At 34.9% G+C, this 27,774-nt stretch overlaps 1 protein-coding gene across 4 annotated transcripts in view; it reads right to left on the reverse strand.

The window, feature by feature from the left end:
* QKI (QKI, KH domain containing RNA binding) overlaps nucleotides 1-27,774 on the reverse strand; it is a 165,626-nt gene that overhangs the window by 105,472 nt on the left and 32,380 nt on the right. For all 4 annotated transcript variants that reach the window (XM_086482373.1, XM_086482372.1, XM_086482374.1 and 1 more), the window contains exon 2: nucleotides 20,857-20,999. In XM_086482373.1, the coding sequence (XP_086338499.1) occupies nucleotides 20,857-20,999 (143 nt within the window). The remainder of the gene's footprint in view (nucleotides 1-20,856; nucleotides 21,000-27,774) is intronic.

A 27,774-nucleotide genomic window follows, 5' to 3' on the forward strand; every position in this document is an offset into this window, starting at 1 on the left:
CTTTAAAACATAATAACATACAGTTAAATTCAGTAAAAATTCTAAACACACAGACAGCCCTTTCTTTATCAATGATCCACAAGAAATGCTTTGTAATATGTCTATGTTTCTAGTCATCTTGCATTTGGTCTCACCTTCTGATCTCCAACTTAGAAAAATCACATAAATCCTGTGATTTCCTTAAAAACCCATTGTAATTACTACAACTGAGTACTTGTAACCATAAATGTCCACTCCTGATGATGTTATTTAATTCTTTTAGCCCTTCCCTTATTCGTATTTTTTTCCAATTACAGTATTTTATTTTACAGCTCAGTTAAGTGCTAGGCATAACTGCCAGCTGTGAGTAGATTTTCATGAAGACAGAAAACTGTATCTTATATTCACCCTTTCCCATACGCCTATCAGCTTTTCAGATTGTATACTAATAGATTAAATAGCATCCCAAAAACATGGTTCAAAATGTCCTGGTGTTTTAGTTTGCATTTAAAGACATGGAGAACAGCATTTCCTGTTCACTTCATTTTCATATGTTTTTCCACATCAAATAAAAAGCAGCTGAAGACTGAAACTCTGCATGGTTCAGTGGTTAAAATACGTAAAGGTTAAGAAGCAGCTGAAAACTGGATGTTATAATGGAGAACATCTGGTAATTTTAGCTTAAGCAAGAATGCTAATGGTGAGTTTAGCCATCTTGGAGGGAACTTTCTATGTCTTCAGATCAGCACAGCCCCAATTCCACAACCATTTGGGTGATAACTTAATCTGACAGAGTTACAGGCTGAAGCGCTGTGGAAATGAAGTAACGAAGACACACAAAGGAACAGCAGCAAGAAGAGAAAGACATTCAAAAGAAACCATGATGAATATGTATTACACTCATGATGTTTGTTAAACGTGAGCACCCTTTGTGAGCAATATTAACATTACTCCTAAGTATTAAATAAATTTTTAAAGTTACAATTAGAGTATTTATTTTCACGCATGTTTTTGATGAAGAAAAGCAGTTAATGCATTTAATTGAAACATATTTACATGCAAACAATTTGGAAATACTCCTGTGGAAGATAAAAAATAGCACTATGCTGACAACACATATAAACACTCAGAAGACAAGGCTCTGAATCTAAAAAAAAAGCTTTCACTGACCCACCAAAATTAGCAAATTCATGGTTAGGTTTTTTTATAATTTTCTTTTTTAAAGGAACATTGTTTTATGATATTAGTAATGTTATTTTTCCATAAAATATTTCTGCATTTATTAGAAATAGCTTGATTTGCTTTAAGCTGAGTTATAGATCAACATAAACATCAGATATATGAACAATTAGACTTCTAAAAGCCTGTAACTTGAAACAAGAATAAACCCACTTGAAGTACAGGAAAACAAAATATAGCATATTAAACCTTAAGAACATAAGATAGTATATTTTGAGTTAGGTAGTTTAGTGTTTAATAAAGAAAACAACTTGTAGCATGTTATGGATAGGTAGCTTTGAGATTACTTTCTCAGAATTTCAATCTGAAACGTTTTATAGGAGAATAGAAATAACTTAAATGGTCAATTTACCCAACGTTATACTGAATACGCTTTCTAGCAGTAACGTTTTCCAATATTTATTCAATTAATGTAGCATGACCAAATACCTGTTTTCACAATGACAACTTCATGACAAAGTTGGGCTTTGGTTGGTTGTTTGTGTGGTGTTTTTTTGTTTTGTTTTGTTTTTTTTTTTTTTGTTTTTTTGTTTGTTTGTTTTTGTTTTTTTAACAAGAGTAGCTGCGGTGATGGGTATTATATACATCTATATACAAACACAAACATAGACGTACTTTCAAGAGAACTAACATGTACACCTATCTTTTTTTCTTTACTCAAAATGACCATGAATAAATTTGCCACAAACAGTAAGATAACAGCAGAATTGATTAAAGACATAGCCTTTCAGTTAATTCACAGCCCACTCCCATTTTTTCAGTCAAAATATCTTATTGAAATACTTCCAACTATGGCCACTATCTCATCCAGCACAGAAGATGATACCACTAGGTATTTGTTAGGTGGTGATTAAGGAAATAGAAAGTCTCTTTTTTCATGAATAGAAAACCTCTGATACATTTCATGCCTTATTAAGTATTTCCAGTGATTCAACACCACAGTCATCACAACAGAAAACAGCGACACAGCTTAAGTTGAAAAAAAGCAGCAGTAAGAATTACTACCAAATAAAAACAAGTGCGTCATATACACAGCTTACTCAGTGACCACACCATAGACTAACTGAAAACAAAGAATGAAAAGTGTACATATACAGCCACTTGTACACATTTAAGAAATCAAGTGGGAAATGTACAATGTTTCAGAAATAAAATAATTTTGAAATTGCAAATTTTTTCATTAACTGCATTAGCATGTATTTTGAGGATTAAATACACTCTGGCAGAATTTGGCAGATGTTTTGAATAGTTAAGGAAAAACAGACTATCTGATGAGATTTTACAGGGAGAGGAAGCTGACAAAGCAGATGGTATTATCATTGTCAATACAATGAACATAGCCAATAGTAACCACATATAGAAATTAATTCTTACATACAAACTAACTTCAAGTAGCTACTAAGCTACTAAGACTGCTAGTGAAAACAGTGAAGTTTCTTCCTGAAGTCTCTTTCAAAAACACCTACTGATAATAGAAGACAGGCTGCAGACAATGCATGAAATACATTCCCTCTATCCCTTAACACAGCATGTTTTCTAAGCAAAATAACCAAGTAAATGCCAAAGTACATATGTAGTGGATACCAGCATGACATGTATAATCTGCTTATGTCAAATATATCCACTTATATTTGCTGGGTGTATCTGACATACGTCATTCTAATACTATAATCAAACCTAAATAAGAACTATTGAAGCATTTAAGCGATGAAGTTAAGTAGTAAATCAGAAATGCTCTGCTGTAAGAAACTTAAACATGTAAGTTATCATGAAATAAACTCTTCATCACTTAAACACAAAAATAAACCTATTAAGGTATGAGAGAAAAAAAATACTGAATATCAACCCTCAGAACATTAGGTACTTTTGTGCTGGATAAACAGACCCAAAACCTCTAGCACACCATATGAAATATCTTCAATATTATTCCAAGCATGAGAAATTTAATCCCCAACATTTAATAAAATCGTCATTACAGCTAAAAATATTCAAAGTAGTTAAAATTCTCTAAAATTTGAGTTGTCACAAAGAAAACAGCAAAATCTTTATCACTGGTGAAAAAAGGAGATAATGAAAAGGGGTTTTTTATGAGTTTAGTAAATGGCGTGTAATTTTCAAGGCATATGTAACTCACTAAGACCGGTTCCATCTTTTATTTGGCTCATTGTTTAACTTTTTAACACACATTATGGGATTATTTTTGGGGGTGTTCCTAATTCAGTGACCATAATCACTTTTCTACATCAAAACCAGAGAGTAACTCATCTTGTTACTCTGATACAAGAACTGATAATTATTGTGGGAGTAAGAAAAGCTTAGTCTAGTTCAAAAACTTCTGGAAGTAAAATATTTATTATTGCAAAAATAGAAGATATGAACATAATGGTTATATATTACTAAAACATATAGTAATTCTGCAGCAGGAGAACAAATTAACATTCAGTGGTTTGAAGTCTGTGATACTAGACAAAAATATTAGCATCCAGAGGAGTACGAAAATAACATATTAATGCAGAGGTTTTGCATATTATGCATTTCAGAGGTTACAATGAAAAACTCAGGTAGTAAAGAAAAATAGTAAATGAGTTCTCTTGATACAAATGCCTACATCTATTACTCTTTCCCAGATCTGCATTTAACTTAGGTATTACATAATGCAGTTATTGTAGCAGTAATTTTGGTAACATTTTAAGTTCCTTTAAATTAGTTGATTTTTTTTTAAGCACAACTTAAAGTCAACTATAACAGTACAGATTCCACGAGATCTCCAGAAAGGAGAAAGACCTCCAGAAAGTTTTTCAAGCTCACTAGTGAGCACTGTTTGGGTCAGGGGAGAACACCTTAAGTCTCAGTTCTAAGAATGGGGGTATTTATGTTGCATGGCATGCATGAGTCAGTCCTCCTCCACGCTGTTTAACCTCTAACTCACTTCATCCAGAAAGCCAGTACAATGGCATCAGCAGAATTCAGACACTAAATAGTTAACATTATGTTCAGAATTAAAATCTCTTCAGTGAATATGCACATGCTACCAGTTGGCTGATCAAAACTCTTTGCTAGTACCTGTAGTCTGGCAACATAACATTATTTAACAAGTTAAGAACTGCTTCAAATTGTGTTCTGGAATATGTCAAAATAAACAGCACACCATGTAACCTCGGACAGAGAACTGAGGTTGTTTTAGTTAGGTGATAGATTTTAATAATCATATTGCTTGCTACAATAAAAAACTAAATTGTTTTTATGAAGCAGTATTGTACAGTTAAAGATCCAAGACAGCAAGCAACGTTAAAGAACATAACCATCTTAAAATAAAAATATCAACTTATTCCATCTAAAGATACCACAATCCTGCAAGGTTAGTTCTATTGCTAGAGCTGACTTACCAATTTTCAGATTATTTACATTCATTTCTGACTGAACAGAATATCAGCCACTGGTGATCATTCAAAAAGCTCAGAATCTTTTTCTGATCACTGCAGCTGTAAACTAGACAAACTAGATTATCCATGTGATGTCAATAAAATATACTCAGCAGACTGCAACCTAATGCTTAAAATGCTCCTTTAAAAAAAAAGGCAAAAAATAAAAATGCATTTAAAAATATAGCTGGGATTTAGAATGAATTACTAAATCTTTTAAATCCACATTATTCACCTCTAATAACCTCTATGCTGAAGGCTTTGAGAGCTTGTTTAACTGACAGCTTTACAAACCCCATGTAAATACAATGGACCGGATCTATATTAACGGAAGGGAGAAAAAAAATCAGGCTAGCTTTCCAGGTCATTTTAATAATGGTAATAGGGCATTCTTTATTACAGAAAAAAAGAATCCCAGAGCACCGATTTCTTTAAAACAAAACAAATTAACAAAAAAGTAACACACTAAAGCATGCAACTTTTTCCTACAAATTCTTAACTTGAATTGGGTAAGAGAATCTGAGTAAATTATCAAGTATTCAGATTAAATACTCAGTGTTTCATTCAGATGTTCAAATTTTTTAAAAAAAAATGTTATCATGATAGTCAGAAATTTATCTAAATAACAATTTTTAGCACAGAAAGTCTAATGCATGTGACCCAAGAAGCTCAGCAATAGCTAAACATAATTAACTGAAGCATTACAACTAGTCAGAGAAGCATACATACAGTTTCCTTTGCTATCTGTTTCAACTAGGTATCTGTCAGAACTTACCACAACACAGCTATAAGCATTCAGGATGTAGGAATTCCTGTACATCCAAAAATCAAAATCTTCAAGATCTATTTCTCATTATCTTGTATACCAGCATAATTTTCATCCACACAATCAACCACAAAATATAACACGTGTACAGGTGTTATCAAAGGCAGGAAAGATGAAAAAAAATCATACGCTAACACAGCTATAGTATCTTTCATGTCAAGGGCACTGTTTTGCCAGGTTAGCTGATAAAGAGCTAACATCATTTGTTCACAAATTCTTTGGCTAATTTGAAGGTCATTGACCTTTTAGTTTAAAATTAAGTGATTACTAAGGAGTTTTACTGTCCTAAGATTGTATAAGGATATTTTTTTACTTTTTCAGTTTTCTGCAACAAAATTACACCTCCAACATATAATTTTGGCATTACATAATATGACCTTCAGATGGAACCTAGAAAGTAATCCACACAAACCAAAAGGGACATCTGCATTTTTTGTGAAAATGAATTATACACTTCTGCTACAAAGACCTTACATTACCAAAAAGTTAAGAAACTTTAAAACGCTGCAGAAGTTGCGCTGCTTAAGTTGCTTTAAACAGAAGCAGAAGTCAGATAAATGAACTACAAAGTTTGAGAAAAAAAATTAAAGAATAAACTCCTAAATTATTGACCTCTATCACAAAACTATAAAAGCTGTGTGCTTCTGTTTCTTACTGTACAGAATTAAAAAATCACTTGGAAAACAGCTAATACTATAAATAATCGGTATTTGCATAAGACAGGTAGCAGGAATAAACACAAGTTTATTAAGCTAGCTACAATTTTGCTGGTATTTATTCCGACATTTTTGATCAATGTATCACACATAGGTAATATTTGTGTTGACCGAAAAAACTTACAGGATTCAAAACAAGAGATCCACAATGGGCTGCTGGACTAATTCAAAAGGTAACCAGCACTTCATAAACAGTATCATGTACTAAATGCAAGAGTAGACTTTCAAATGAGTATATAGCTCCACAGCCATAAATCCCTCTATACCAAGGTATATAAAAAAAGTAAATCTGACTAAACATAATACATCAAATTCCCTGAGCAAAGAAGCTCAAATCTCTCTAATCTCTTTTACTCAAGGCCTGAAAACCATATCTGGTGCATCACTGTGCTACGTACAGTCCACCTGAACTTTTGCATACTTATTTTAGTACTCCTGGTAGAAAAGATAAACACATACAAAGACAATAAATTAATGCAAAAGCATCTCAAATTGATAGAAAACCACTCTGATAAGTACTATCGTAGCAAGAAGCAGCTTCTCCTATCATGGGAAAAAAAATCAGCTCTTAACACTAAGACAAATGAGACTCATCTATCATTACTGCAGTCTTCTAAAAGCTGCCACTAAGCTCCTGGACTATGCCTCCATGCTACAAACACTCCAACAAACTTTAAGGAAGGGAACGTCAAAGTCATCCACTAAAGGGTTTTAGGCTGGAGCACAGTTTCACTCTCTTTAGCCCACAGCTTATTTCAGGGAAAGGCTGGGCCCATATCTTCTCACCTGTTAAAGCCAGCAGAGAACCGCCTCTAGGGTGCCCCGCCAACACAGACACTTATGGATATGAAAGAGGACAGAAAGGCTTGTTCATTACTAGTTTACCTGTTGAGGAGTCATAAATGAGGTTCTGCCCTTGACTTCTCTTTGGGTCACCTGACAGTTGTAAGCCAGTAGAAACAATCAAGTTTGGGTTCAAGAACTAAACAAGTTCTTGAGAAGAAACAGTAGAAACCTCAATCAACAAGAAGCAGAAAACAGTATCAAGCAGGATTAATCTCCCAACTAAGGTGCTAGACTCATTTGAAGCTTCCATTCTAACAGTCTTTACTGCATGTAAAAGAATTAGATGTAGTTATAAGTTACATACCAAATACAAGGCTTTTAAGCAATTAAACAGTCATTTTTCCAAACTTTCATTTTGAAAAAGCATCAAATATAAAACCACATTTAAATCACATTGAAATCACATGATACTTTTCTACATCTCTAATAAGGGGGGGGGGGGGCTTAAGATATATAAAGTTTGTATCATTAGAGAGCATTCATGCTTTCATCTATTACAAAAATAAATATTTTTTTCTAAATTGAGTATTAAACTGCAAGATACAATCAAGTATCAAAACGTTTCTAAAGAGTCTCATTAGGTAGCAAGAAAACGTTAAAAGAACATTACTGTAAAATCATCTAACAAACTACTTGAATCAAAAGTAAATAAGTTAACTTTTAAAATAACTTTCTTTGGACAGCAAATGAAGTATTTGTTTCTTTTTGCACTGAACAAGTCATGGAAAACTGCAAAGTTTTAGACTAGTTTTATAAAATTAAGAATTTTACGTTACTGATAAAAGTACTCTTCCAAAGCTTGTCCTTTCCACTCTTTAACCTTCTCTGTCATTAGGGCTGACTGATAAGGCACCAGCTGTTTTTTTTTCTTCCTCGTGCTACAATGCATTCTCTTCCTTTTTAAGGCTAGTATACCCAAGCAACAAACAGCAGGACTTAAGCCAGCTGCTAGAATGTCATAAACATATATATTTAGCTCCCATGTCATTTATTGCCATCTCTCAGTGTCAACCATTTAATGCCCCTTTTGCTCCAGTCTACTGACATTCTTCACTGAGCTGACAACACTGCGAGCTGGATCAGCAGACAGGAGGTACAAGAACACACAACAACAAAGCAGAGACCTTATCAGTTATCAGAGACAAAAGCCATGCCTTGTCAAGCATACTCAAGGTGAAAAACATTTTGGGTTTTTGTCATTCTCCACCCCCCACACAGTTTCTGGTCTCATTTTCTCTCCTTATAAATTTTGTACTTGTTTATATGAATATTAACTTTAGATCTTTATTGAAACAGCAATTCGTTATTTTAACATGTTTAATTAGCATTATTCTATCTTCACTTAACAGGACAGAAATCCTTCTATTTGTACTACATTAATTTGGACTATTTGCTTCACTTCTGCCTTCTCAATGCTTTTTATACATACTAATATAAACTACACATTACAGTTACATTTGCTTTCCATTTAAGATTGTTTTAAACATTAACCCTTCTCCTCATGCCAGAAGTTTAAAGAAAACCTTAATAGGGTAGTTTCAATTTCATTTCAAGTAACTATAAAATAATATCCCTCAAAATGAATTTTATGCTACATGTTCTGTTCATGTAAAAACACTAATCTAATTACTGTCATATTTTGGAAATAATTGGATTTTAAATTGCTTAGAATTATCAACCTAAGTGAGAAAGCTGTAAAGATAGACAAATTAACAATTTCATGGTTTTAAAATAGGAATCTCTGTTATCATTAGAGGCCCATTTGCAATGATTTAAAGGCCCACAGTACAGTTTGGTAGTTCCCTCCTTTAAGTGGTCATAAAAACCTTTAAACAGTAATTGAAAGATTCTTAACAGAAACTCTTTCAGGAAATCAGATCCCATGAACAATCTAATAGCAGGCATGCTTAAGTGAGATAGTGAATAATCTGTTTCACCCTATTCACCAAGATGAGGCTTTCAGAACAGTGACAAGGCATCAGTTTCAGTAACACCAGGAGATGTGTAAAAATTGTTCAATTCCATGCTGTACTTGGGAATCGTGACACATTTACCTAGGAAATTAACAAGTTGTGCTGTGTGTACATCAGTCTCCAAAACCTAATCGTAGGTTCCACCAGTGCACTCCAAGCCTCACAGTTTACATCATTAAACTCATATTCCAGTAACAAAGGATCCTCAGGATATACAGTCCAATAACTAATTTCCATAATAATACCTTTTAATTAGATGTGACTACATGTTACATTACCCAAGGCACTTAAAGTTAGCAATTTTGCTGTAGACTACTTCCAGTTCTCAGTAATTAGAAGTGAGAAAGGTATGTTTAAACTGTAGCACCATTGCAGATGGTGACACTGTTGTTCTAAATACTTCGCAGAAATGGAAATTCTTATACTTACAGGACACCACTCCCTTTTTAAAAATTGTCAGAGAAATGCATCACTCTTCGTCCCCTAAAAAGGAAGAGCTGACCAAGCAGAAACAGGCTTTGCAGCCATACTTAAGTTTATGCACAAGAGAGGTGCTCGGTAACCACTTCATCTTACATCTTACTACTTACTGGAACTTTAGACAAAGTCTAAAGCCTTTCACGCAATAGATTTGATGCTGAATTATTCAGTGTTTTAGAATTCTACGTTCCAAAAATAAATTTATTACTCACCTTGAAAGGTGGGAGGAAACACAGAAACTGCACACTCCCGAATCAGAAGATCTTAAAATTTTATTATATAAATAGTCATCACTATTTGTTCTCCACAACAGCACTCTCCTTGACAAGCAAAGTTTAAAAAAAAAAAAGAAAAAAAAAGTGCAGCACCACACTAAGCAACAGAACAACTAAACCCATGATAAAGATGCATAGTATTGTTTTGTGGATGAAGGCAGGCATTATCAATGACAGCTGTGATTAAAGTTTCCATATTCAACCAAGATATTTGGGGTAAAAATGAATTTTATGTAATTTTTGGACTGAGTGACAAATTACGGAATTTAACCTTCCTAAACATAAACACGCTTTCCATTCATGAGACTGATTTTAATTACCTAATTTACCTGACTAAATTGTAATTTATAATCACAATGAACATTAGATAATTTTTGCTTTGCTCCTTTACTTTTACACACATTCGAGTATTGGTAACACAACTGCAATCTGATTCATAGAATTAAAGCTCTATGGTAGAAACAGCCTCCGATTTATACGAAGTCATGGGGGGCGGGGAGGGGTTATCAGAATTCTTACCCAGTTTGAGACAAATCAACTTCTGAAATACCTATTTATATCTTTAAATATATTGAAAAAGCTCCGAGTATTTCAGCAACCAGAACTACAAAACCTCACAATTTAAACAGAGAATGACAATGCTCAGCCATGGGAACTTTGTACATCGCAATCAATTTCCGCGTACACAGTTTGCACTACACTAGATTCATTAGGAGTTCATTTACCAAACTAGGTCTACAATTTCATGCCGTAAAAATACTGAAACATGTTGCTGAAAGTAATTTTAAATTGTTTCATCAAAAAAACCCCAATTCCCCTCTCAAAAGTTTAGAACAAAACCCAGTAGGCTTATATAATTAATCGGTAGTGTTTGTCATTCTACTACAGGGTTCAAGTGACATGCTTCAACTAAGTGTAAAAGAAAAAAGACCAGTAGCTTCCACAACGTCTACTTGCTGTTTTCAATTATTTCTTGTTTAAAAAAAAAAAAAATTGATTTCTCAATATTGACTATATTTAAAGTGAAAATCTGAATAATTCCATTCACCTTCTGTAAAGGCCGTTACAACAGTGTTCTATATACATAGACAGCTGCCAGAATCAGCAAGTTTGCAAAACTCTAGAACTGCAAGGTATCTCAAATTACAGCCATCTGAACATTTCCTTTAGTGCTTAAAGGTCTAATACACCTTGTTTGCTTCAGATGACTTCTACTAAAAGCTGTCATATTACTAAACCTTAACTCTCTGCTCTATCTGTAAAAACGTAATACATGAAAAGACAAATGAGGCAAAACTGAAAAGTGCCTCAAACACCTTAAAACACCCAACCAGTCAGGGGCATTTAAGGGTACAAGTCTCACAACATATGCACTATAGAGTTCTGTGCTTCAGACAGCATCAAGCAGTACAGAGCAGCAGTATTCGTCTCATATTACAGTAATAACAATACCTTTGCATATCAAATCATACTGAATCTATTAACCTAAACATTTACAATTATAACACTACTAAAATAGCAGCATATCAACAATTACTATACTCAGGCTTCATTTCTAACTAGCTTTTGTCTCTCACCCAGGGGCTTTTAAAGTAAGAAGACAGACAGACGTTACCACATTCAACAGTTCTGTGATCACCACCAACCACCACAGTCATTGCAACAAGGGGAACTACCTTGCACTTACCACAGAAAGAAAGGCATAAGAAAGAGTTATCATAAAGCTTTGAGATGCACCGCAGGTTCACATGCCAATCTACCTGTCTGTAGTAACACATATCTCTATATCCTAAGTTATCTTACAGTCCTATTTATGTTAGAAAGGCAGTGTTCCAGGTCTCTCTCTTGTTCAGCTTGCCCATCCGCTGACCCCCTGAAGAAACTGAAATCACTCAGAAAGACACACAAGCCCTTGTTTACAACTTTCCAGGTCTTAAGGACAATATTTGCACTTGTAGAAGAAAAAAAAGTATGCAAAATATTATTTTGGCCAGACTAACTAGAAAAAAAAAATCTAAAGATATTAAAACCCAAGAAACACTATTTTAGTATTCGTGTGAGTGACAGCAACTTTGCTTTATTTTTAATGCAAGTGACATTCATTTTAAAGACAACAGTAATCAAATACAGTCAAATGAGTTCAAACCACAAAATTCAAACAATTTGTTTAAACAGTATGACCCAGAAGTTTAACATGTTCATTTGAATAACACATTCATTATCATTAGTACTTAGGATACATTAACAAGATAATGGGTCATCTCCACTAATCACAATAATAAATTTGGAACAGCAATACAGAGATACCTATTTCCTATCTATTTCATGCAGCACTCATGCTTTTAGAACACCTGTACTTGGTGGGGAAATAAAATAATCTAAGAAACTGCTGCGTATTTAAGACAAGTTTAAATAATAATTCAGTTGACGATCTTCCCAGAGCAAGCAGTCCGGATATCACTGACAACAGGGCAAAGCCCTCAGTGTCCTTTGACATTACAGATCATAATGTTTGTAACTATAATGAACTAATGAACTTGCATTTTGTGGGTCAGTATGTTCTGATTGTTTAGCAACCACAAAGTTGAAGGATATTGATCAAGATTATGTCAGAACTCTGAAGAACAATTCATGTCAGAACTTCTGCAAAAGCATTATCCACCCTAAGTAATTTAAAATTAAGTGCTGAGTGGATGAATGTCCACCATTACGACAGGTGCATGAGCCTTCCCGGAAGGCAGGCATTATATAATAAGAGACAACTAAAATGATTGCAAGTAAGGTGTAAAAAGGAACTGGCTGCTCAACCAGCATTATTTTTCTTAAAATACTGAGTGTTTATGAAAGAAAAACTATGCACACAGTTTCAAAGTAGTGTAGCAAATTTCAAAACGAATCAGTGCCTTTACAGAATTCAACTATTCTACATTGTTCTTGATAAGAAAGAGAAAAGAAACATATAAAAGCTTAGAATTGTGAATTAGCATTATGGCAAAGTAACTGAAATGGAACAACTGTGTCCAACTACTATTCTTATCAGCTTTAAAAAATAGCAGAGGCTAATTGAATAAATTGAGTAGATCCATACAACAATGGATGAATACCTATCAGCTACACAATCTCAGAATCTCCTACAGAGAGATATCTATTGAGGTAGCATTTGTGTTTTATTCTAAATCCATCGTTCAAAACTAAGGAGGGTAAACAACAGCTCCTAAGCTAAAAAAAGAAACACAGAAGAATGGAAAGATCTAAACAGAAAGTGTACTCCACAAGCTGGTATTTGTGTACAATCTTCCTCTCCACAAGAATCATGGAAAAAGACCAAGTGCCCAAGATCAATGAGATGCAAATGCAGAGGACAACAATTCAAATCAGAAACGAATGCTGTTAAGTGCAACATTACACTGAAAACTGTTCCTTGACAAGGGATATACACTTTAAAATGTATTAATAAGTTAAGAACTTTAGAAACATCTGAACCTAAAACCAGTACATATCTTTAAAAAAAGCCACAAACCAGTCCATGTTCTTGCTTAAAAGGAAATTTTTTTTAAAAAATTAATATGCACGCCCAAAGCTTGTGGGCAGACTTACTCTAGTAATAAACAACAGACATTTTAGTATCGAGGACATGTAAGTTGATTTTCACCGGAGTGCATGATGTAGGAGAGATACAAGGAAAATATCAGGCTGATATTTTGACTGGTATGCAAAACTACTTTTAACAGTAACTCAGGACGGGGCTCAGTGCATTCTTATCCCAGTAAAACACAGAGCAAGCATAATTAGTGAAGATTTGCATTTCAGTGACCCACCTATGTGAAGTTACAGAACTCAAGCTGTCCTCCGGCAAGAAAGTATTTAATTACTTTTGCAAGGGCAACTCCATAAAAATCTGAGCATACAAATAGTAATAGCTAAATTACAGAGATACTAAAAATGAAGAAATATCTAATATGTCTGCCAAAAGCTTACTGACCACCAGACGGGGGAGAGGAAAAGCATAGTATTATAATTGCCAGGTTAAGTTTCTGAGGGAAGTACAGCAGCTCAGTGTTATAGGACTCCTTTATCAAAAAAACAGAGGAAAAAAGTTTAAAAACCTCTTCATTCTCCAGAGAGGGATCTTCTCTCTGTATTTCCTACCTCCTTAAAACACTGTACTTCTCAACCACAAACCCCATCCCTTCACAAGTCAACTTCAGCTCTCTGAAGAAAAGGGAAGATCTGTTCTTGACTTTGAATAACTAAGTGCATCTACTAGGGATCCTGATGCAGTAATTTTTAACAGTAATTTGTAAATCCACACACATACTTTAAACACAGCTCTACCTTGCTCTATTAAGTATGGTTTTAGAGCTTACTGATGCATTTCCATGTTTACTGCAGTCCTCAATCCTAGTTAAAGTACACAGGACGTAAATTCACAGAAAACTACCAACAAATTCATCAGGTATACCCAAGCGTACCTGACCTATTCACAACAGCAAGCAAAAATGTCATGCTGAAACACTTCCTCCTCTCTGCATAAACCCCTTCTTTACTATGACAAACATTTGAAAGAACAGGTTGAACAAAAAAACCAACAAAAAACAGAATCAATATTCCACAAATCTCTCTGCCCCACAACTGACCTTTCATTATTTGTATTTGCACACACCTCTTCAGTACTTAGTCTTGCAAGAACTGCTACACAAAGTGGAAGTTCTGAGGGAAAACAGTTCAGCAAAAGCATAGACAAACTGACACAACAGAGTTGCAGTACACAATCAACTGAAACCATGCATCCCAGTATTTTTGTAGTCCATGAACTACAGAAATTTATGCACATAAAGTGCAGAATTCTGAAACAAAAGAGGGTATTAAGAAGACAGTTCTGATCAAACAGATTGCCCACTGAAAGCCTGCCTTTGCAGAGACAATTACAATTGAGAAACAAGCCATAATGAAAGGCACCCTGTGAGCAAAAACAAGCAGGATAGATGTTGACTACCAGGTCTCAAACTCGCTCTTCAAAAAGTTCAGCTGGAAACATCCTCAGCAATCTCAAATTTTGTAATTCCCAAAGTTAAACATTTTTAGTAAGATTAACTTATTCTAACTTAAATTTTAGGTATTTAATACACAGAAAAACAACAGTTCAGACAAATGTTCTAGCCTATCATTCTCCTTCAGCACACTCTTCATCCACAATGTATAGAAGGTTCCCAAATGTCTAGCACTAGCAATTAATGTCAGATTAGAGGACTCCTACCCTTATGAGTTGGACCTGTACAGTAACTGAACAAGAAAAGTAATGCACTACTTTCTACGAGAAGTGTCATATACATGCTGCATATCACTAAAAGTTTAATCCTATGATGTTAATTTGATGAAAATAACAAACTGGTATCCTAACAAATGCGTTCAACTTATCAGTACTAGACACAACCCATTTCTTTAAAAAAATATTAAGGCAAACATTGTCCTTAACTAAAGCAAGTGTGATTTACTTAGTTTTTACTTGTCTTGCCTCCACTCTGCCTTAGTTTTTTTTATTTACATGCACACACAAAACAGTATCTGCAAATAGTTACCATAAAATTTGAAAGAATTAAATGGGAATAAGAATATTAACAGATAAATAACAAGGTAATCGCCTAACTTCATTGCACTCAATACTTGAAGAGGATTAAGTTAATTGGTACTGCTGAACTGATGCTGAGCCTGCAAGAGACTAAAGGACAAGGTTTTTAACTCCCGTGTATTTTAGACTGTCTTCCATCCTTTTGCTTCTGAGTACAAACATGCTCCGGAGATTTGACAGGCTTATTTCTGAATAAAATTATGACAATGTATGCTATCTTTCAGCAAGGTGCTTCCAAAAAACCTAACCTATCGTAAGGGACTAGAAATATGTCTAACCATTGCTGGCAGACCAGTCCTTAGAAGTACGTCTATCACCATGGCAACTGACAAGTTCCCATTAAGAAGCATACCTCCTGTTGACTCGGAAGTACAGAACCCAAGCCTTCTTCTACGCATGTGCCCGGGACCAGTGTTGGTGGATGGGTATCTGGGGTCTTGGACCCTCCAGAACATTCGGAGACACTCTAATGAGGGTACTGGGCATGCGTCCCACCACCAAGTGGGGTGGTGCAGATACGCAAAGCCGCTCCGAGAAATTATCGACTATGCAACAGGGCAAAGTGATAAAGAGGCGAGATCAGCGGAGAGGGACTGGAAGTGTTCCCCCACTGAACCTGAAAACACATCGGACTGACGGGATGCCGCAGATCCATGGCGGCAGCTGTCGCAACTTCCTCTTTCTTTTTCACTCTTTTCTTTCTCTTTCTCTTTTCATGCTTGTTGTTGGCCAAATTAAGTGAGTTGGCACTTGACTCCATTCTGAGCCTTAATTCTGTTCCCAAGAATGTAAAGAATCTAGTCACAATAAAATAACTAATTGAACATCACTCAGGAGTTAAGCTCAGCCGCCCCTAGCCACCCAGAATTATCTAAGGTCAGTCGGAAAGCAAGGGGGTTTAACCTCTGCCAAAATGCTCTGTCTAACATCGGATCGTGACTCCTATTGAGTGTGAACCAGGGCTCAAAACGAAACTTATCTTTCAAGAGGTGAATCAGATGGTCAGTAATGGAAGGACACCCAATAAAACATTAGACAGAAAGGGTAAAACAGCTTCATACAAATATTAAGGCATGTCTCCATTTTATTAGTATATAAGCAAGGGGGAGCTTTCTCCATGAATCCATCCCCTTACCATCTGCAACGAGAGCGTGTAAAACCTCTCAAAGTTCAAACTCAAAATTAACTTTTTTGCTCCCACTACTACTAGAACGTTTTTTCAAACATCTCATTCAGACTGGAAATTAGTAATCAAACTACTTTAGTTCTTTCATATACATTTATTTGTACTTGTATCAGTAGTTGACCTTTTGCCAAATCTTCCTTCAGCCCTGCTGGTACTCTGTAGCCCAACTTTATTTACAGAGACCAGTTACATTCTCCTTTTCCTTCCTATTGCAAGGGTAAAAAAGGCCAGCTCTTTCAGCCTCCTTCCTTGTTTACCACCAGGGAATTAAGAGCTTAAGTAAAAGAATCCGAACAATAAATAAAGATGATGTTATCATTTTCCTAATCCATATTAGGGACGCTATTAAACTCTAATATTACCAAGTTGAAAAAGGATTTAAACGTTTTGTCAGTAAGTTCCCCATAGTAAAATGAATCCCTGTGTTCATCGTTCTGTTGTACTAATTAAACAGTTTTAACTAAAATGGTCAGAAAGTACGCACAAGCTGTTTATCACTGCTGGCCTTTGAGCTTCAGTATACTCAAAGGACACGCTACTTTAGATGCGATAATTACTGAGTTCTTACATTTTTACTGAAGAGGCACAGACGAATTCCAACAGAGAATTTCACATTAATCAGCGCTAACAGGGTACTTATTATTAATAAAGCCATGATTATAATAGAAAAACATTTATTCAGTCCAACATTTGTAGGTACTAATTCCAAAAACTGTTTAAATTTATATCAGACAGAAAGTTTAGCCTCATCTCTTTAGGGAAATTCAAGAAAATTAATCATTTATCTGAAGTATAAGTAATGCTAAAGACTATTAACTATTCACGCACAAACAACAGCATATCTTCCATTCTTATGCTTCCTAAGAGCTCAATAATTTTCCTGACATCTTTTCTTCTTACATTTTTGAACTCTGATGGAAGATATTTCTCCATGAATTGTAAATGCCTTCAAACTGTAACACCAAAGATTTAAATGAATGTATGAAGATTTAACCATAGAGAGAACATATTTTTACCTGAAGGGCAAATTATGGACAACTAATGGAATTTAATCTTTTGGGTGCCTTCTGCACAATTTCTCTCTCAAGCTTCAGGAGCACATACATGTGTGAAGCACACAGAAAACCTAAGTAGCTCAAATATCAGTTTTAAGACAAAAATTTCCATAAAGATCTAACACCTTCCAAGGGTGCTGGAAGAAATTAATCCATACAAATACACACAATTGTATTAATGTAGTTTGCAATGGAAAAACAACGAGCCAGAAAGCACCACCTCAATTTATCAGATTGTGATTACATCATGGAAAAATGCTCCTTATGACTATATGACAAAAGAAAATTAGTTATTCTTTAGCAAGATTTTTGCGTATCTTCCACTTACTAGTACAGAAGTAGAAATGCAGACTCTACACAGTTGGCATTTGTAAACTACAGGCTGTTTCAGACAAGCTATTTGTTGGAAAGTTGAAACTTGCATCAGCTGTTGTCTTAGAATAAAAATTACACTAAAAACACTCAAGAAAGACTCATATAAAAACCTAAATTAGTAAGAGACTGTAGGGGATTTTATATATTTATTTTAGCTTTGTAATTCAATTTTATATGTTCTTTTTTCTGTGCAGGTACTTAAAGGACAGCCAAACAGTAATTGATGTAGGCTATAAAAATTTACTGTTTCATCTTTTATACATATACATATTTTTCTACATATATTTATAAAACATAGGTTTGTTTAAAGTTACGGTAGACCATTATTTTTACGCCCCTCAATTAATTTGGGATTCTGTGCACAAAATGGTACTATATTACTATTCAGTATTCACTACAATCAACTAACCTATATGCTTAAAATTATAAGTAAAAAATATTTACCAGAAAAAAATTTATTAGAACATCGTCAAGAGTTTGTTGATCTTTTTTCCCTGTTATTAAAAATATTACTAAATCTATATCAGAGAACAGTTTCTGGTCACTCTTCTCCAAATAGTTTATATATCTTTATGTCTTTGTAAGGGACATAAGATTGTCAGTTTGAAGAGAATAATGGCAATGAAAAGAATTAACTGTATTTATCTGACAAACTCTCCCTAATAGTCTGCACAGCACGTCTTCCCTGTATCTGATAACAACTAAATCAATTTATAGATATGAGTAAAAAGTTTTACATAATACTGTGTGACTACAATGAAGCGATCTTTACAAGTGAAAGTGAATTTTACAGGTTTGTTGGTTTTTTTTAAAGACAAGTTGGAATAATTTTACTCCAGACTTTCAGAACACTGTACTAGCCTGAATGCAAAGCAGGTTATTTAATTTCTAACTTGCAGAAGATCTCAGGACATACATACAAAACCACATCTTTTTTTGTATGTAATAGTATGTTCTAGTCACCACTTATGGAGGTTATGCAGATCCCATTCCGAGTAGCTAGGAACAAACACGAACAACATGCAGACAGGGAGGAGAACACAGAGAATTCTGGGCCTTGGCTTCCCGATGAAGCTTGAACTGCCAAGTAACACCATAGTGGCAGAAGCTGTACATTTTCTAGGAAACATTTCACATCACCTCACAAGAACCAACTACCTTTTTATTCCAGGTCATAATCTATACACATCACAAGTCTCTCCAACTTCTGAATTTTTAAGAGTTTATTAAAGAAAAATTACTGACTACTTCAAGGGCATTCTCATCAAGTCACACAAAGAGCTAGCAGCAGCTACAGAAATCATACACCTGAAGTTACACAAGTGCTTTGACAGTAGAGACAAACTCTTTCCTGCTGATTTATACTGTATTTGATAATTAACTGTCAGTGAAGAGCCAAGCTACTACACCCTTGATTTCTAGAAGAAAAGCTTAATAATAATTATAGGAAATGCAACCCCTTTTTCTTCCTCCTATGTCACGACCCTGGCACAACAAGTATCAAGTTCGGTAAAAGCTACAACCAATAACCAAGGCAACTCTTTGCAAAGGATACACTGTCAAGTAATAAAGCCAAGATTTCAACAACTAAGCTATATTTTGAAAAGGTATTAAGCAATATAACTCTAAGATATATACAAGTATCTAAGTACAGAGCTACTTACATCGCTTTACAGAACAATTGCATAGGACAGTTCCTCTCAAAAATCTGTAATTCCAGGGAGTTTCAAAAGAATCACTGGTTTTGGTGTGAGGATAAGTATGCATGTGCATATATGTATATGGATACACATATGCATATACTTAATTTGGAAGAAAAACGGAAGGGAAAGTGAGAGACATGTCCTTATTGCCAATGAAAACTCCTTGCACACTTTTCCCAGCATACCTGGGATTTTAACCCCAAAGCAACAAAACAACTCTGTGAAAACTGAAAAGGGAGAAGAGACATTTGTCTAAATATTCTGTTCTGAATAATGACTTGCACTTAATTTTCTTAATGGAGTATGGCACAACGAGGTTTTATTTAGAGGTGTGTATGTTCCAAGCAGCATTAAAATAATAAAGCTCAATTTGGAGAGCTTAATCTAATTAATGACACAAAGAAAAGCCACAGAAATATACAAGTGTTACTTTCATTTTTTGCCATTCTCTACTTTCTTCCACCTCAATGTGCAAATGCCTCGCTTGGACCTTGCACTCCACTGCAACAGGACCTCTAAATTCTATTAGGGAGGAATAACATAATTTCTTATTTTGTCAGTGATCAAGGAAAATGGTTGGGGTAGATCAGGACTATTTTTACAGAGTTCTAAATAGTTTCTGTAATTAAATTCTCCCTCAGAAAGGTAGGTGTACAACAGAACAGAATACTCAATGGAGAACATAACATTGACATGCAAGCAAGGAGCTTGGGAAGGGGAGGGGGGAACACAATGACGACATAACAACACGACACGCCAAACCAAACCAAAGATAAAGACACATCTATATGCAACAGATGGGACAAACAGTAAAAGCTATTAGGTACAATCTCCAGAAGGTCTCTACGGATTCTCCAACTGCCCCAAGAACTACTTCTCTCATAAAACTCACTATGTAGTGTCTCAGAACCAACAGTACTGAATGAATAAGATAATTCAGATCTTAGATCTATGGCTTTATAATCCATACTGCCTTCTTTCACTCACACTCACTACAAATCAAGCCACCAAGCGGAACATACACTGCTTCCCTAAGAAGTATCTTGTCAAAAGCAATTCAGTGTGATCCAAGGGTAGCAACACACAAAATTTACATTTAAAGACGACCACAAGGATCAAAAAATAATTTAGGGACTAAAAAGATATACTTACATCTGGATATTCTTTTACAGGCACATATAGTTTCTCTTGTAACTGTACAATAGGTCCCACAGCATCTGGTAATTCTGCACTTCTCTTCTCCGTACTACCATTTAATGTGTCGTTATACATGTCTTTCCGTACTCTGCTAATTTCTGTGGGGGGAAAAACGTATATTAGGTATTAAATACAGTAACAGATTATAATCTAGCATGACAGTCTTCTCTTTCTAATCTTTCCAAATCTTAATGCCATTTTCTTCCTCTCTTCGTAAGCATCATGGTAACTTGAAAGAAAAACCTACTCTGGTTTTGTTTAGTTTTTGTGGGTGTTTTTTTTTGGGGGGGGGGGGGGGGTGTTGTTGGTGGGTTTTTTTGTGTGTGGGGGGGTTTTTTTGGTTTTTTTTTGTTTTTTTTTTTTTTTTTAAATTGCAGCACCCATTTAAATGTTTTCTTCATGTCTGTAGATTTGCTGCCTATTCATCCTGTTTATGACTACTGAAGTAAAAATTATGTGCAGCTCCACAGAACACTTACAAGACTGTTCATATCATTTAAAAGTCATATAAAACCAGTTCTTTTATATATCTTTATAATAAAGCATCTAGAAGGCAAAAAAATAGAAATCTGTACCTAACAAAAAATACAAAAATGCATCTATACAGTACTATTTACTAGTTATGGGATTAACTATAGCATTTGGAAATAAAGCGGTGCATCTTTCAGCAATGACAAATCTGACAACACAAGGGTGCAGTTACTGAGCACTCAGTGTGACAACAAACTAGTAAATGTTGTTCGGACTACCCCCAACGACATAATGAAAAACAGAATACAAGTATGGTATCAGAGACCTGGGCATTCTCTATATACACCTGGAAGTCCTACTACTTCATTGCAAAGTAATGAAAACTCTTCAACAGCACCAGGGAATGCCACAAGTGGACTTGCAAGTAGTGTTTCTACCAGTTACAACTGTATTACACCACACCTTGAGGTATTTACTTGCAAGATGTAGTTGAGTACTTACAAACAAGGTAATTAAAAATGGATAATTTGATTCACATCCATGTTAGTTTCACTAACCTGTAACAATCTCAGAATGGACACAAACCTTTCCCTTATTTAACAAAAAATTATTTAACAAGAGGTTTTATTTATTTCTAGAACTGTTGAACTGCTATTTAAATCTCTGCTATAAGAATAAAAACACCCATATTTCATAACTTACAGAATCCCAACTAGTACAAGACTTTTCTCAATGAGTTTACTCCAATATCACTAAAGAACTGCATAAAATGAATGTATTAACCAAGTTTCAAACTGAAAACTAACATTTAAACAGGCCTTGTTCCAAAGGATTAAGACTTACAGTCTGTAAAGCAAAAACAGATTATCAGTAATTCCAGTCTTTTACTTAGAATTGTTAAAACCACTTTCAAAACCTTCAGAATTAAAATTAAACGGAAAACAGAATTTATGTTTTCATCTCAGCACAGGAAGCCGCAAAAATGAGAAGTCACTTGAAACTACAGCAGCAGACAAGAGATTAATATAACCTCTGTTTCATAATCAGTTTCTTCTCTGGCAAATCATCTATAGCCAAGATTTCACCATTTGAAAAACTAGTGGGAAGAATGACAGCAACAGGAACAACAAATCTCTGAAATGTAGCAGACCTAATTTTCAACCAGGTTAGTCTGAATGAATTCTGACAAACTCTGCTTATTCAAGAACAAGTTGTTTCTCCACTGGAAACTGACATACTCCATGGTGTATAGTATATAATGGTTTGGTGGTTAACACCTGTTTAGAGCAGAGAACACAAATTTCGTCATCATATAATCATAGCTCAAGGAAAAAATCCACAGCTGCTTCTACACTGACAATTTTGGCAACAGGCACAAAATCCTCAAAACTACAAGCAGTATTTATAGTGGCTTCAGTATATAAAGAAATTCTTTAGCACATCTCTCTGAACAAATACTATTATCTTTTGGCAGATTTTGTTTCCTTTTCATTCTCTTCAGATTTTCCATTAACTTACACTACACTGAAACAAGCTAGGCAGTCTGCCGAAGTACTGAACCATAAGCAGCAACACAGCCATTTTTATTTATATTTGGCAGCTATAGAGTTGTCGCACTGAAAATTTAAAGTTGTATCTTTCATGTAGAATATATTCACTAACATTACATACCCTAATTTTCACAGGGAGAAAGAATACTTATTGTAATCTTTCCCTTGCAAATACTCTTGCATCACATTTGTGACTCTGTAGAACCAAACATTCAGAACATACATAGATACTATGACAAGCTGACTTGAGGCCTACCACTGAATTCTGGCTTATGTAAAACCCAAGTCACCTATGATGCCTCAAACGTTATACAGAATGAAGACACCTAACTCAGGATTTTGTACTCCACTACAAGACCAGATACCCGAAATTTAGTTTTCTTTGCATATGTAGGTTTTTACCTTCTCTCTCTACATTCAAGCCATCGGTAATACTGACAAACATCAGGACAGGGACAGTCAGCTACATCAACTCAGCACTATCATCAGATCCTCAAGTGCTACTGTTTCTTCTGCTTCTCGGCATTTATCTTCTCTCTTGCCTTAGATACTTTCCCTAAGACCTCAGAAGAAACATTCAGAAGCAACAGGTGAAACAAGAAGCATGTATTCCCAGTTTTTCTTTAACTGCTGATCAGTTCTCCAAACTTCCTTTCTGTATAATACACTGTCTATGATCCTCTCTTTTCATTTACCTTGTATTTGGCAGAACTGAAGGACTACTGCTTAAATTATAAAATAATTAGATCAAATATCCAGTTCACCCATTCTCCCTCACTTCTAACTATGGATAGAGCACAACCTATCTTCCTTCCCAGCCCAGCCGATCACAAGCATTCTCGCAAAAACACAACATGAAGTTATTTATCTGCTTAATATGCAGATAACGTTTTTCCAGATTTTGCTGAATCTTTTTACATTTCTTAAAGATTATTTTTTCTTTTATGACTAACAGCAGTTTTCTCGGACACCTGCCTCCTGTTTAATCACACCTCTTGTGTCTCAAGAGTTGATATAAAGTATTGACTTTTGATGACATAATTTTTCCTTTCAATGTCTCCGTTAAACCTAATTCAAGCTCCTAGTTTCTTGAATATCTTGCAACTTTGCCACTCACTTTAAGCAGCTACGCGTATCTGTAGAACTATCTGCTACTGTATTTCTAGCACCTCCCTCAGAGTTTATCAGAAGTGCAGTAAGATTCCAGAAAGTCTAACCAGTAGCATGTTAGAAAAGCTAAAAACTCTACTCTCCTTTCACCTCTAGCAAGTATCTGTTTTATTCTGTCCTGAAATACTTTAGAATACTTAAAAATCTGAGGACAGGAGTAGTTTAAGAGTAGGAAGTCATATCCTCAAAGCACTGTTGTATTTTTTACCATTGAATCCACAGATCATTAAAAATAAGGGGAACTCATGTAAACAGTGTTTTATTTATTTCACATAATTTCTTACAGATGTCTCATTTTCCCTTCCCAAAAGCTTCTTTGGAATGTCTCTCATGAAATCACACCTCCCAAGTCAATTCACAAGGCTTTAGCTCCTTCATATTTACAATTCTTTGAAATTCTTCTACCATGATATTTTAAAATACAGAAAGCTTTACTTTCAAAGTGAACATCTAAGTACAGTTCTAACTACTTTACCTCTATCTTAACACGACAGTGGTAATTATGTTGTATAACACTCTAGGGATTTTAAAGAGAGTCTGTAAGGAGAGATATTTAATTATAATAGTAGATACGGCTTAAAAAAAAAAAAAAAAAAAAGGCATACAACAGCTTCACCGTACCTCTAAAACCTGTGATCTCTGAAAATGCAGTAATACACTTCCCTTTGAAAAGATCTAAGTCTCCATCTCTACTGTAGGTAGAAGCAGAAACTCATATGAATCATTTCAAAATCCACATCATTCACCTTTAACAATACTCTGGTCTGTATGTTGTAAGTAAGTTTAGCAGTAAATGACAAATTTGTCTTGCTCACAGCAGGGCAATGGAAGAACAGACTCAAAAAAAGACAAACTAGTTTCAATATAATTATCTTGTCACACCTTAATATGGCATGACATAGCCACCTATGGTGGCAATGACATGCATTGTGGTCCAGAAGAACATTTTTCTTCCTCTGTCCCTGAAAGCTATGCAAGTCATGTAATCTTTTGTTTCCTTCATCTACAGATAGTGTTTTTCAATCACTGTAACACCCTTCTAAGATATGATCTGAAGCAAGACACACTGTTTATACTGAGTGTATTTACCTACAGAGATGTACTTTTTTGATTTCTTCATGACACAATGATATAGTATTCTTCCCTCTTGACCACGTGAAGGCCTGTGTTCAGATGAATGTTTGTCATCACATTAAAAATCACCAAGAAGTTACTGCTTTTCAGCCGTCAATTATCATTCCCTTAGAGGAAGTAAGACTCCGCACACACATAAGACTGCTGGATTGCAACGTATAACGGGTTTACATATAACACTCAGCAAGCACATTCAAAGTAGGAAACCAGTGGAAAGGTTCAAATTCCTCTTCTCCCCTCACCTTCAGTGCTGCAAACCACCCTCATGCTCAGTGCCCACAGCTTTAGTTTCTCATCATGAAGGCTTCTTCTAAATTATAACACTTTAGCTTTTGAAAGAAGAGCAGAATTGGACACTGGCTTTAAACCAATGCATTCCTCCTTGCAGTTAAAGTAGAACTAAGAATTTGAAGCACTGAAACAAATCTTCCGATGTTAACAACTTGCTCCAATTTAGCTACAGCCTTTTAAGTAGAGCTTAACTGATGCCACTTCCAACCTATGTTCCTTTCCAAAGTCTAACACAACATTAAGCCATCAATGCACACAGAATTTAATTCTTTAAACTGAAGAAAATAGAAAGTGTTTATCTGTCACAGAAGAGTCACTTATCTATCGTTCTTGATCTTTCAAATACACAGTAAATGGAGGTGGAACAAACCAATAGCCACAATCAGCAACAGATTCAGAATGAATCAAAACACTAACCATCATACAACACCTGTCAGCGTGCTTCCTTAAGGAAGCAAAGCACCACACCTAAAGATTCTCAATCACAAGCTAGTTTCCATATAAAAAAAAAGTTATGAGCAAATTTTTTGAAGTTAAAAATTTAAGACGTATAGTAAGACAGTTATGTACATATAGCTGAAAATCTACATAGTACTTGGATCTCAGTGATGCGCAGAACATTCAGTTTCTACTTTCTTACAGAAATCTAGTTATGCCCAAAATATCAATGACTACAAATTTTTTATATACAGCACAATTTTATGGACTTCGACAGGAAAAATTAAGTTTTCCTTACAATAAACTTGTTTCTTACAGACGATGGCACTAAAAACAGTAATGTCTTCAATATTTCCACAGTATTTTCTTGGGAAAAGGGAAAAATTCTGATAACTATCTATCAGAGATGACTTCAGTAAGCCACTCCATGACATCAGCACGCACTGAGCTGAGGGGGCAGAAATGGAAAACAACTAATTCAAGTCCCTTCTCATTCTTTACTACTAGGAAGTTTTTTGGGTTTTTTTTTAAATTCGAAACTCAACAAAATATGTGCAAAAAGTTAATTTTATAAAATATTTTAACTGCATACACTTGCTGCTGAATCATCAATTTAGGCATTTAAGAGGTACTTTAAAGCAATAAAATACATTTTTTTCCAGTTCTTTTGCAATCAGATAGGTCCCTAAACTAGTAAGCGAAGGTAACAAACATTCTAACATACAGTCCTATAGTTACCACTTTGGAGGATCCAAATTCACTGAATATGGATCCAGGGTTTATCCAAGCAGACAACCCATTCCACGTTTCATTAAAGCATTACCCATCAATTAAGACAACTGCAACTAGATATCAGTTAGTTTTATATAATACACAGTGTTTTTTTCGAACAGCATCCAATAACATTGTAAGCAAAGCACCTGAAAAAACGCAACTAAGAATAGAGAGAAAAAAGCAGATAAAGTATATAACTATCATGCTCTTACTGAAAAAATCTCTAGACAGGTGGATTATAACCTCTCTTGAAAGCACACTGAAGGCTGATACAGAGCATGTGCTCAAACTACAAGGTAAGTGGTGTGCTGATGTTCACCCCCTGCCCAAAAAGAATCCTGTCCACACAGCATGTACCAAATTTAAATACAAACTTTATTATAAAAAATTAACACAAAACCCAAAACAACATGACATCATCCTATTTATGCACTAAATTGGTCAGCACTTTCTCTCAGAAGAAATGAAAAACAAACTCTAAGTTCTGGACACCACCACTGAGAATATGGCATAGAAGCCATGCAGCAGTGTTAAACCCACCCCACCCCCTCAAAAAAAAACAAAAAAAGTGTTTACATTTAAAATTTCTAATGCCTTGGAAAAATTCTGGTTTCTTCTCCTTTGTTCCTCTGAGCCCAATCTAGCAGTACACTTTCTATGATTAAACTGTCAGTCCATTGATAAGTGGGCAGCACTTTCAGCAATTTGTCACTATTCTCGGTAGCAAAATTCAGTCATTTCTTTTTGCAAGTAAGAGCCTGCAAAACTCTTTCTGTTCTGGGCAGTTGTAAGGTTTGCATCAAACTGACTTCAAAATCAAATAGAGCACACTCATCTGTTCTCTTTGTACAAATGTCAACAGAAAGCTTTTAAGTGCTTTATTATTGGTGGAACATTGCAACTCATGTGTTTTCTAATCTAGCAGCTTTAGTATGCTTACTTGGCAAAGAAATAGTTGTTTTTATTCATCACAATTTTAACAGTCTTCACTGTTAACACCAGTGCTGTTTGCTACTATTGCTGATGCAGCAGAAATAGCAACGCT

The sequence above is a fragment of the Leptosomus discolor genome, chromosome 2 (genome assembly GCF_034619465.1).
Source record: "Leptosomus discolor isolate bLepDis1 chromosome 2, bLepDis1.hap2, whole genome shotgun sequence".
Taxonomy (NCBI): domain Eukaryota; kingdom Metazoa; phylum Chordata; class Aves; order Leptosomiformes; family Leptosomidae; genus Leptosomus; species Leptosomus discolor.